This window comes from Polistes dominula, unplaced genomic scaffold (assembly GCF_049000335.1).
Source record: "Polistes dominula isolate Pdom_NZ unplaced genomic scaffold, Pdom_raw_medaka contig_29, whole genome shotgun sequence".
Classification (NCBI taxonomy): domain Eukaryota; kingdom Metazoa; phylum Arthropoda; class Insecta; order Hymenoptera; family Vespidae; genus Polistes; species Polistes dominula.
Genome location: NW_028300865.1, coordinates 475,663 through 489,284, shown reverse-complemented (window position 1 = coordinate 489,284; position 13,622 = coordinate 475,663). Strand labels below are relative to the sequence as shown.

Genomic DNA, 13,622 nt, shown 5'->3' with positions numbered 1-13,622 from the left:
ATAGAAGTACTCTGTCCTTCTTTTTACCTATTGAAAATTGTTCTCTCTATAATAGTACACATATACTATTATTATTTCGTATTTATATAATAGTTATTTTTATTGAAAATAATATCTATGAATAATAGAGAAGAGATAACAAAAGATACGTGAACAAAATAAATGATGTCTCAAAATTATTGATTAAAAATCATCATTTTATAAAATTCAATCATTAATCTTTACTCTGTCATCTTTAGTATCCTTTTATTTTCAAGAAGCTGATTGGAAAATGTTATTCTTTACTTTTGGACACTAAATATCTTAGATGATTTTGCTGTAAAATGATTTACTTGCAAGGGGTAACAGCAACCATACATTTTACAGATCTACGAAGTTTTCTGTTACATAAATCGAATAAACTTTTGTAGGTACTTGTATAGAAACATGCTGATTAAGTATATTTAATTGTAAGTATTAAAAGTGTTCGGGGGAAATAGTAAACTCGCGTTAATCCGAGATATTCGAAGTAACGCGAGTAAGCTCCGTTGAGAGACGAGAAAGATCGTGTTCGTTAAACAAATTGGCTCGGAGGTCGTAAGAGTAATTTTCTACAAGGTGAGTACCACCGAGTTACGAATCGTTGAATCGGCTACGAGAGTGTACCTACTACTTTCTATGGAACTTTGAAAAAGTCAAGCAACTGAAGCGAAAGTTTCTCAAAGTTGACGTGCCGTTTGAATCGACGACGCAAAGGAAGGAACCTAGGAGAGGATTGAAATAGCCTCGTTTCCAACCTTTATCGTCGATTTCTTATTTCTTTTTCTACTTTTACTTCTACTTCTACTTTTTCTACTTCTACTTCTGCTTCTTCTTCTTCTTCTTCTTCTTTCTTTATTTTTTTCTTTATTCGATTCGTTCGTTCGTTCGTTCATTCGTTCGTTTCGCGGTGGAAGAGTCACGTCCGATTTTTCTATATAATTTGATTCGGTCAGCGAACGGTCACGAAATCAACGTGTGCGACCTCCTAGTTCTTTTTTTTTTTTTTCTCTGGTTAAAAGTTCAAAATGGGAAAGAGTTACATTACCAACTCTCGATGGATCTGAACTAAGAAGAATAATAAATGAAAACATGAGATAGACTTTGTCTATTTCAATAGAATGAATATCTCGTAAATAATTAAATTTTGCTGTTCACGATTATAAAATTACTTCGATTTAGATATTTTTTGTTGTTGGTATTTATCCTACTTTCCATGTTATATTTCTCGAGAAAATGAATATAGCGGTTGATAGTAAATTATTATAGTTGCCGTTGAGTTTCTCGGTTAATTCATAAACATTTTGTAAGATTAATTTTGTCTCTATGAGATAGCAAGAAAAGGGATAGTAGAATTGCAAGACGTACGAAACCTTTTGGGCAAGGAAACTCCGTAACTCGTCCGTAGAATTCGAAAGTTTTGATTGCACTTCTGCTTCCTACGACGAAATTGATTTAGAAGTTTCGTCGGACGCGAAATATCGTGGATGCCGTTGAGATGCGTCGAAGACGACGACGACGACGACGACGACGACGACGACAACGACGAACAAAACGAACACTATGACGATACTCTCTCTCTCTCTCTGGTATTTTTATTTTTCAACACAAGACATTTTTCTTTCATCCATAATATCAACGCCATCAACGTACTCAAACTATGTTATTTTTGTTGTAGGTCTTAGACAACGGGCGGGCACCACGGATTCTCCAAGAACCGGTAAGGAAAATCTAAATTCTCCATTAAAGTTACGTGAAAATATTTGAGAAAGAAAAATATCTATCTCTCGAATGGATTGAAAAATATTGACGTCGTCGTCGTCGTCGTCGTCGTCGTCGTCGTCGTCGGATGCATTTAACTTGAATTAAACTTTTATTATGATATAGGTACGTCAGATATATTCGTACAAAATGTTAGTTGTCACCGAGCAACCAACCAATGATATGATAGATAATTAACAAAGCAAAACCAATATAGAATGAATATGAATGGATAAAGATACATAATACTTAATGCTTTTGCTCATATCTCTATATAAATCCAGATTCTCGTAAATATCAACCGACGAGGTAGTTTGAAACGTTGTTTAATTATTTATACGCTCGCATAACTGAGGTCGCATTGGATACAGAAGCCTCCTATTGACACGGAACCATTGAAATTACATTCGATGTTGATGATGCGAGTAATATCCTCGATTGGATATCCAACGGGCTTCAACGAATCATTAGTATAATTGGTCTAGGCCTGTGTGTATAAACTGTGGCGCAGTCGAAACAGCGCTTTTCCTCGATTAACGAGAGACCATTTTATAAAGCCTAGTTGGACGGATAACGGGCAAACGAGTACGGTGTCGTTAATTTATCTGAAAATACGACGAAACGAAGATGTTAAAGCACAATTATGCGACTAATAAATTGTTGGCTCGTTCGAGCTAGCAGCAATGAACGCGAATGGCGTTCTACGTTCGGGTGGAATGGGTGCTTTTAGTTGTTGGTTCGCGAACGTGCTACGATTCGATGCATCAACGACGCACCAACTGGCAGTTGGCAGTTGACGAATATCTAAATTTCCGCGATGCACGCTCGACCGTAATGTGGGCTGTGGCCTTTTAAGCCATTCATGCATCACAATTTGATGCCGGCTAGTAAAAACAGTCCCTTCCGAGTGTGTTCCATCCCTACCACCTCGATCATCCCTTTCCTATGCACACTCATTGGAGACCCTCTTCCTCTATTTTAGCCATCAACGTTCGTCCTGTGGCCGCACGGCAGCCCAAAGCAACTCTACCGCACACCGAAATGCGTTCCAAAATTTCGATATCTCTCTATACCCAAAATTCTATTCTATTCTACATATATATATATATATATCTATATATACACGTACATGTCTATGTACACGCGAGTGTGCGAATAAAAGCCGATTGTTTTAGTGCACCTAAGTGTACCTACCAAATCTTTTTTCGTCTGTGTAAAACGACACGTTAACGTACATTCATGTATATAGATAGATATACAGTTAACTGTATACGATGGAATTTCTCTTTGTGCGCGTTAGGCCGTATCAAACGATAAACCGTATTCGCGCGTTACTGCGACTGAACTCACTGGGCAACGAACGACGAAAGCTTTTATTCGATCCAAGAACGATCCTTGTATTTTAAAACTGTTCCGTTCCGTGTTATATACTGTACCACGTAAAGCCAGAAATCATTGGATTCTATTCCAAATTGGATGATCTTTTTTTTTATTTTTTTTTTTGTTTTACTTTTTCTTTTTCAGTACGGTTTTATATAATCGCGGAAGGAACAAATGAAAGTTCATCAAAATGTTTTTTTAATTAAGAATATTTTTTTTATTCAGCTATTAATTATGTTATCATAATGATTTAATCGTTAGAGAATAAAAAACAATAAAAAAAATTATTCGGTTTACCGCACATGGGGAGAAAAAGGAAAAAAAAAAGAATCGCAAGCGAAATTTTGGCACGCGCCAACAGCTTTCGAACGGTTTTACTTCGGCAGGATAAAACTCTTTGCAAATATTTGTACTAGCTCCGCGTGGACTATCGGAAAAGTTGGCGCGAAAGTTCTCTTTAACGTAGCTTTGAATTTGAAACGAGCTTTTGCGATAGGGAAACTAAAAAAAAAAAAATAAAAAAAAGAAAAAAAACCACCAAATTTTCTTGTTTCGTCAATCTGATTTTTCTATTCCATCGTCTTTCCATTCACGAATGGTTCGTAAAAAGTGTGACCCTTTTAAAAAGGTCTCTTCAATGGTCTCTTATTTATAAAGATAAGTACTACTTTCATTTTCTTTACATTGTTACAGCTTAATTTCGTTTACTTAGGCGTTTATCATAGGCTAACAATTAGTTAACCGTTTATTTTACCAGGAACTTCTTAAAATGCTCTTAAGTTTGAACAAGTCTTTCAGAAACGTTTACACCGAACGTCAGTATTTTCCAAACAAACTTCTATTTTCCACACAACGTCGATCTTTAATTATAAATTTCAAGTGATACTCTAAAGTCACGTACTCCATCTCGAGAGATTAAGTCAACCAGTTCGATTTTCGAGTCTTCAAAATGCACGTTTCTACGTGCATACAACAACTACTACTACTACTATTACGACCGACATTCAGAGGCTTCGTATAAGCGTTGTACTTTCGCAAAACTCTCAACTCTTCGTTCTCTATTATTTCTACGATATACGCGCGTACCCAAGTGTGATCATTACTCGTGCGCTCTTTAAAGAATAATATTGACGGTAGAGTCTGGTTTCCTAGCACGTCACATCATAAGGGAGTATCTCGGAACGTGTTATTGTCATCCATAGCGACTTGTATAATACTCTACGAACTAGTTGAGAAAGCGTGCTGCCAACGACAACCTTTATCACAACTTATTCCCTTTCAAATATTTCACAAGTCATTCTTTTAATACAATGTGTTTCATTTTAGTTTTAACGCTGACTAACGCTCAAAAATAGAAACATTGATACCCCTATTTATTGTATATCGTTATAAATAAATATAAATATAAATAAAATTCGTTTTGATCTAACAAACATAGAAAGAGAGAGAGAGAGTAAAGATGTTTGCACGTATCGTATCGATAGTTTCAATAAATAAAAGGGAATCGTACGAAATATACATTTGCAATGAAAATAAATATATATATATAGGTATATATGCATACCTGTATACCGCAAAGAGAATCGTGCTTTTCATATATATATATAGTACAAAGAATAACAATAGAAAGAGAGTAACTCCATGATACGCGTATGTTACCCCCCATGTTTCTATTCATATCATACATTTTTTTCGTTATTTGCTATTGCATCGCGAATTCACTATTGTTCGAATTCATTTGTACACATTTTTATTTTATTTTATTGAATTATCGATATTATTAAAAAAAAAAAAAAAAAAAAACAGAAAAAAATCAAACAATTATAGAAAATAATATTAGCTTATTAAAAAATTCTAAATGAAATACAATTCGTCGACGAATCAACGATCTTTTCTTTTCTTTTTTCTTTTTCTTAGTTACTTCTTTTTTTTTTTTTTTTTTACTTTGCTCGATTTACGGTAAAAGGAAAGATTTCCTAAGGGAATGGGTCACCTCGAAATATTCGATGAAGGTTGGTATCATCTTCATTCAAGTAGTTTTCATTTTCATCAAAGGGATTTTGAAACGTTCTACGGAGAGTGCACTTCGTACATGAATAAAGTGCATGTAGTTAACGTTTCGGCGATGTTTAATTACCTCGGGGGTGTGGATGAACGTATGCGTGTATTACGTTAATTATCATCGTTGAAGCTCGTTCATTTTCACGATACTAGGACTATGTTTATCAAACGTTAAGAGAAAAGGAATGAAAGCAAATGATAATACCGATTAATTCGAAATATCAAACCTGTGCTATTATAATATATATATATATATATATATATATATATATATATATATATATATATATATATATATATATATATATATAATACATATATTAGGAGTACTCACAATCAGTCCGATACACACGTCTTTAAGTCAACGAATTATCTAATATTGCTATTATAAATTGAGATATAAACTATCTTATCTTTCAAGTTGGATGAAACTGCACACAGTGTACAAAATTTGATTAAAATCGGTTCAGTAGTTTAGGACAAACATTGCGGATAAACAATGTGACACGTAATTTTCATATATATTAAGATTGGTAAGATATTTGATATAAGATTGCTTGATTTGTCTTTCAAACCATTTGATTTTCAATGCATTAAATAGATGTGTCTAACAAGTACACCACCGGTGGTACACGTGGCCTGGAGGTTAAATTTAAAAAGAAACGAAGTTGATGGAAAGCTTTAGCATTTGTTATTTAGTGTAACAAAGAGAATCCTGGACTAGTGTGAATGGCTTGTACCGTAAATATACTGAGAAATCCTAGATGCACAGGAGTATTTATTGTTGGTTCTACGATCGATGCGTTGGGAGACATCGTGGACAGTTCAGACTTCCTTTAGGCCAACTCAATTCCACATGACCAAAGTAAAATTATGTTATCTCGGTCGTAGTGTTTCTCTTCGTTAGATGGCAGACAGATAACATTCAAATATAAATTTAAATATTCGGGAAGGCAAGGCATGTCCTTTGAATTTTCTCGAAAGACACGATAAAATCCGTTAGATCGGTACACTCGTACGAGCGTGAATAGATTTATGAGGACGAGAGTAATGAAAACACAGCTACATATATGTAAATACATACATACATATATACATACTAGTTCGTTGCTAATTCACAGTTCGTAACGAACCTACATTCGTACATATATACATACATGCATACGTAGTATTATACGAACATTATAAAAGTTGAAATTATATCTCATTTGAGGGAGTGGGATTCGTAGTGGCGTGTGGCGCTTCATTTTTCGACGAGTCGCATGAGTTTTCAGTGAAAATGCGCGGACAAGCAGTCCGTTGGGATTCAGCAGCGTAGAAAACAGAGAAACGAAAATGGAAATTGCAGAAACAGGAGAAATATAGGAACATATATATATATATATATATGTAGTTACGTACGCAGCGGTGGAAATCTTGAACGTCCGAATCTGTCGCTCATATCTAATTCTGTTTAGTGCACTGACCAAAATACGAGGGAGAGAGAGAGAGAGAGAGAGAGGGTACCGCGACGCATCGCAACACTACGAAAAGTTTAAATTATCCTGTCCACTGGGGGGAGAGGAAAGCTCCTCTGGGAAGCGACTCGGATTGGTCGAGTCTGATTAGTTCGGTGGTCCTGCACTCGTTTTATCCTCTATTCCGTAGATGTTCCTCTACAGTTTGGTAACTAACCTCTACTCGTTCAAAGAGGAAACGATTCTAAGGTGTTGCAATGACTTTTCTTCTTCTTCTTCTTCTTCTTCTTCTTCTTTTTCTTGCTTTTCTAACCAATGGAACTATGAAAACTACCATTTTTCGATTATTATTTACATTAATTTGTAAAGTAACGTAAGAAATGTGATAAAGGTTGTTAATCCTATTTCCCTTGGTGACGTAACTCTAAGCAATTTCGCGTCTCGCGCCAATTTTCTTAATGAGCGGCTATTGCAATGTGCACCACGTGGCTATTTTACTGCTAGCTCCTTGGGGATGGGGTACGCTTAGGTTAATCGATTTGCGTGTATTCCTTAGCTAAGGGATACGAGAGAATCGTTATGAATAGATGCAATCCTCCAAGTAGATATTCTACGTTAATCCAATGGATATTCGCGATTGCGAAATTTCCTTACTTTTAAGTAAGAGAAAATTTTCTAACTAAAAAATTGTCCATGTAATCAAAATTAAAGAAAAAAAAAAAGAAAAAAGAAAAAAGAGGATAGGAAAAATGATTTTCTTCAAATGACTTCTTCTTCTTCTTCTTCTTCTATTTGTTTCGAACAATTTTCAAATGTTTTGGCTCTCATTCATCTAGAAAAAGTTTTCATGTAATTTTTGTCGTAAAACTCGAGCGTGAGAATGTAAAAGAAACATAATTTTAACAAATCTGAGTATTATGATATATATATATATATTTTGGTAATGTTATTAATTAGGTATACGCTATTTTACAAAGTATTCTTTAGAAAATGTTCAAACTTTTGACGTAACTTTGACAACGTTCATCTTTTATATTCCCTATGAGTTCGTAAATAAGTTTTAGATGAATAGAAAGAGAAAGATAGATACTTTAACGTCAGAAGAATAATCATGTTTACTTAAGTAAAGATACCCCATTCGATAAATCGTTATTTGAAGTAGATGCATTTGAGATAGAAGAAGAAAAAAAAAAGATAAAAAAGAAAAAAAAAAAACCCAAGCAAATGAAAAACATTCAAATGCAGAAGCGTGTTGTAATCGGTGCAGGAGAGATCAAAGGTAGGAAATATAATTTTCCTTTTTTCTTCTTCCCAATTTTGTTGTTGTTAAATCCCTACGGGTAAAAAAAAAACAAAAAAAAAAATGTAAAAAAAAAAAAAAGAAAAAATTTGCGATGGTTAAAAGCTCCGAAATAGCTTTCATGAACGTATGTACAACTGCGTTCGATTTCACTCTATCTGATAGTTACTACATTTATCGAAGGTACCCCGTAACTACTCGCCGATTAAACTGTTCCGCGTTATTTCATTTTTTTTGTTTTGTTTGTTTTGTTTGTTTTCCGTATCCAGAGAATATAGAGATATCGTATAGTACTTTTATTTTTGACCAACTCTCGTGAACCTTATCGAATTGTTAAATCCATAAAAAAAGGAACTCTACTTTTTTTGTCTCCAAAGTAAATCTTATATAAGATTTTGACGTAACGTAATAATATTCGATCGTTTTACTAAAGCTGCAATTTTCTTTCATCCAAAATGTAATAAAGGATTATTCAAAGGATATATCATAACGAGCACACGGAATTCGACGGATTATTCCGTTAATTGCATACAATTTCATTTCGGTACCAGCATCGTCTACTCTCTCTCTCTCTCTCTCTCTTTCTTCAACGCATAGATTTTATCAAGGATTAAAGTTTTGAAATTGAAGGTAGGTGGGTACCTACGCATGTGTGCTCTTTAAGAGTAAAATAGACGAAAATGAGAACAAGGATGCAGGAAAGATGAGTGAACGGAATCGTTACGTGTCAAGTAAGGGAATGGGAATGGGAATGGGAATGGGAATGGGGGGGTGAAAGATGGCAAAGGAAACCAACTCGTGTATGTATGTATGTATGTATGTGTATACCTACATCGACGTGAAATGAAGTAAAGTTTAGTGCAAAAGGGAAACGCGATCCTAATTCGCATCCATAGAAAATGAACGTTCGATCTTAATTCGCGTAGATGCGGGTACGTTGGTATCTCGCGAGACGGCACGCGATATTTCGAGAAACTCAACTAATTTGATTTCACGGTTATAACGTATTTACCTGCGAATGTGTAGGTTTCCAAGGTATTCGAAGTCGAAACTGTTGTGTGTATCGTTCAATGGATGAGACGACTAGAGGGGAAATGAATTTCTCTATACAACATTATTGTATGAACTTTAGAATTTCATTTAGTTAGTATCTATTGAAGTTTCGAAAAACATGAAATGGAATGGTTTTTCTATGTCGAACGTAGTCGAAGAGACAAGTTTGATATATAGTATCGTTTGATATATAGAGAATATTTCGAAACCGCGTCGTAAAATCACGCGTAGAGTCGGACGGAACTCGATTAACAAAGTGGCACGTCATCGTCTTCTTCCTCCAAAACGAAATCCGTTTAATGCACTTATCTCTGCTACGGTACATCGTCGTCGTCGTCGTCGTCGTCGTCGTCGTCGTCGTCGTCGTCGTCGTCGTCGTCGTCGTCGTCGTCGTCGTTGTCGTCGTCGTAGCGCATTTGGAATCGTTCTAATGCATTTATCTTTGCTTCCGCAGCTATGGAAAGCTTTTGCTTTCGAGGTTTGTCACGTTAATACGAAAGCAAAAGGCAAGGGCATATAAATCGTAGCTAAAATGTAATCTCATTCTCCGATACTGGAAATTGCATGCGAACTTGCAATGTACCGCATGGGAGAGATTTCTCTGTTTCTATTTAGACGTATATCACGATTTTCAACCAAAAGATACCATTTTCTTTTTTTTTTTTCTATGTGCTATATCAAAATAGGTATCTTACTTTTGTGTGTGTGTGTGTGTGTGTGTGTGTATGTGAACTCGCGAGATTTCTTCAAAGGGTCGTAGAGACCTCGCGACTTTCTCAAGAAGAAGACTTCTTTGTACCTTCGAGTGGGCTTCTTCTAACCTATCTTCGTTTTTCCCTCTATTCCCATACATAGCAGAAGAATACGTCGATGTTCGAGTTTCCGAAGACGAGAGCTACTTCGCGAAAGGTCTCCTCCAAACCACCGCAAGTGTCCGGAATACGAGATCGTTTCTCTCTATCTTTCCCTCTTTTTTTTTTTATGGCTATGGGAATGAACCTTTTCTATTCTTCTTTATTCGAGGCTTATCGAGAAAGAAACATTTTTCTAGTGTTGGTTTCAAAATCAACAGAATGAACCCTTCTTTCGATTCATATGATCTGTTAATCCCTTATGTATGTATATGTTACCCAAATATGTATTTTTTTGAAGAATACAATATAGATAGATAGAAAATAAATGTAACGTACGAAGAACTCACGAGTTAAAGGTGGACGAACAGTCGACACAACCTACCGTACTAATGGAGACAATTTATTATTTTCAACTTTCCAGCGAGCCGTAATAGCAATTCGCCTTTCACGAGCCGCGTTTCATCTCTTTCTCTTTCTGTCTGGATGGGTGCGAGTAAATGCCGTTGCATGTGATGGATCGTAGTGTCGGGAGAAAAGAGAAGGGGTTGAAACGGACTCGCAACAGCACCAACACTAACAACACCACCTAGTACTGACACTGACCAAAATGAAATCGCCAGTGAGAATACAGCATGGGGATGTTCAAAAGAGAAAGAGAGACAGAGAGAGAGAGAGAAATAGGGCGGGATGGAAACCGGCAGATTTTCAACTCCGACACCGGTTTCGAAACAATTAGTTGGTCGCATTAGCATTTCTAGTTCGACTACTACCATATATATATATATATATATACATGGTACGGTTCATTAACGACTAGGTTGAGAAAATTGGCACGGATCCTCGTCTCGACGTCATAGCTTTTAAAATGTTGCCAATTATGTATACAGTTAGGAGAATACTAACGATACATAATATGCTTAATTCTCATAGTCTCTCTTCCCTCCCCCCTCTCTCTCTCTCTCTCATACGAATTGTCGATTACGAATTTCTCAATCGAAATTGTTAACGATTTTCTATCTTCTCACCGATTTAACGAGCAATCTGATTAATCTAATCGTCCAATGGAATGGTACGATTAACATCTCTCGATCATCCATTTTTTGATCGATTATATCTTTTATCCAATCGATTTCATAATAATCGTTCTGTTTTCTCTCTAACAAATTTATTGACATCGTTTATAAATGTACATAGAACTATGTATCTATATATATATACATACACGTACGTCCTACAAAAACTCCATTAGGTAGATCATGAAATCGAACGTTGATGGAATTCCAATATCTAATTATGAACGTTTTATCGAAATGAATGTTTGGTGATGAATGACTCGAATTACACGATTAAACGAAGGGAGGAAGGGGATAAGGGGGTAAGAGGGGGCGACGACGAAATTCGTTTTTCACGGTTGTTTAATTTCATCGTTGTTCATATTCAATATTGAATGATTTTGACAGAAACAAAAATGGTCACGTTAACATTATTATAAGGGAAAAGAAGGTTTAATACGTTGAGTGACACGTCAGTTATAAAGTGACTGACACTGAACTTTCAGTTTAGGCCATGTCAGGCACAAGTGACTGACGTTTAACTTCGTTTTATCGTGCGTGGCCTAACAAAGATTTTACGTAAGAATTCACGTGACGTTGAACGTGTTAATTTTAAATCTTACGAAGTACTCGATAAATTACAATTAACACTATGACGTCCAATGGCGTTCCACGTTGGTGCCATTCGGAAATTATTAAGTGTCGTAATACTTTCGTACAAATAATACTTTGTTTAAACAAATCCTTTGTTTTTCAATTCGTTTTCTGTTTTCTTTCATTACACGTCGATATTCTCGTAGATTAATGGTGTGTAACAAATATTGTTGGCAATTTAATTAAAATCGATACGCCATTGACTGCCAGTTTCGATCGTACATTTATTAATATATATTCGAGACGCGTAGGTGGTGTATACGTATACGTAACACACATATACATTCATTATATCGATCGGTAATATTATTTCGTCGACCACGGCAACCTGTAAAAAGATATTTTTTTTTTTGTTGTTGGTCGAATGTAACCAACCTGACCCAAGGTAACTTTGGACGAAAACCACGTTTTCAAATGATTTCGTTGATAACCCCGCCTACTCACGAGCACAGTCTGTGTTTGTATGTGTTTGTATGTGTGTGTTGGATTTTACGTTATGCAAAACGAGCTTTTCGTCGACGAGATGAAACGATGGAAAAAGATAGAAATTCGATTGTGTTTTGCCGATGAAAAATCTCATTACCGTTTTTTTTTTGGTCATAAAATATAATACTCTTTTTCTCTCTTAAAAAAAAAAAAAAAAAAAAAAAAAAACACAAAAAAAAACAAAACTGCATTTTGCATTGTTACGACAGGCAGGTAGTTGAATAAAGCACAAGCTTTCGAATGTGCACACGATAAAGCGCCAAAATGATTACGAAGATAACGTCGTTTTTCAAGGTACCGTTCATAATCGAAATTGTATTTTATTCTGGCTTCAACCTCTACTCCCCCCACCCCCTACCCCCTATCCATGCGAAAATGTATGGATGGTTGGCCCGTGACAGAGAGATGGCTGCGTACGAGCCACTTCCCGTTGCACGTATCGCGATCATCGTCGTCCCTTTGCTGCCTGAAAATGTCATATTTATGTTTCCCTGCGGCGCGGATCGTCGATGAATCAAAATACACGCGTGTAGGTGGGTGGTGAGAACAGATGCACGCCAAGGGGAAACTTTTTCTAAGGAGAGAAAAAGACAGATATATATATATAAAGGTCCTACGAGAGCCCTTAGTGAGTTAGAGAGCTAGCTTTATTGCGGATTTATAACCTTCCACGTTGTAAAATTTCGAATATTCTCCCCTTTTTCGATTTCGATCCTACCTTCCGTTTATTCTTTTCTTTTTACACTTGCGTCAATGGTTCGATGAAAGACGAGGGATATAGAACGTTGTAGTAAACGACGAATGAGAGAGAGGGAAAAATACGGAATATGGCACTTAGGCTTTACCCTTGCGGCTAAAATTGAATGCGAGCTAGAAGAAAGAGGGTGAAGAAAAGAAGAGGAAGTAAATTCTTGCCTGGGGAGTTTAATGTTGGTGCCGAGTACGTCCGCCAAAGGGAAAGTGTAAAAGGGTGATAAGAAGATAATTGGTCCAAAGAGAGAACGCGGAACTAGTTTCTCGGTTTTTCAGCCGATTCGAATGAGCAAGGCTTTAACGCGTACCACTCTCTCTAAACGAATCCCTAATCCTGTCTTTTAACGACGCAATACGAAGGGAATCGTGTATCCGTTCGCGTGAGCTTAAAAAAAAATCTTATCATCTCGTGGATGGTTATAGGACGTAAGTTTCATCATCCTATACGTCCAAAATGTGTGTTGGATTTGGAATTGACGTTTAAAACGAAAGTAATCATTTTCTTTTTTTTTCTTTTTTTTTTTTTTTCTAATTGAAAATCTCAGACGTGAGTATGTTGTTGAAATTGTAACGATCTTACTACTACTACTACTACTACTACTACAACCTGGATAAAATCTTAAAAGAAAATGTCAAAAGTATCGTTCTACTTTTCCTTCGATAGAATGAAAATCATCGAAGCAAAGTTTAATTCCATTGGATAGGAAATGAAGCTGGCGCGTAATAGAACGGGTGTCCGATTTTCGGTCGAAAATTGATATTCTGTCGGCGACAAGCGAACGGTGTCATTGGG

General features: G+C 36.0%; 1 protein-coding gene across 2 annotated transcripts in view; it reads left to right on the top strand.

The window, feature by feature from the left end:
- Positions 1 to 13,622, top strand: part of tei (irregular chiasm C-roughest protein teiresias) — a 220,473-nt gene that overhangs the window by 58,226 nt on the left and 148,625 nt on the right. For both annotated transcript variants that reach the window (XM_015324688.2, XM_015324687.2), the window contains one exon: positions 1,697 to 1,738. In XM_015324688.2, coding sequence (XP_015180174.1) covers positions 1,697 to 1,738 — 42 coding nt within the window. The remainder of the gene's footprint in view (positions 1 to 1,696; positions 1,739 to 13,622) is intronic.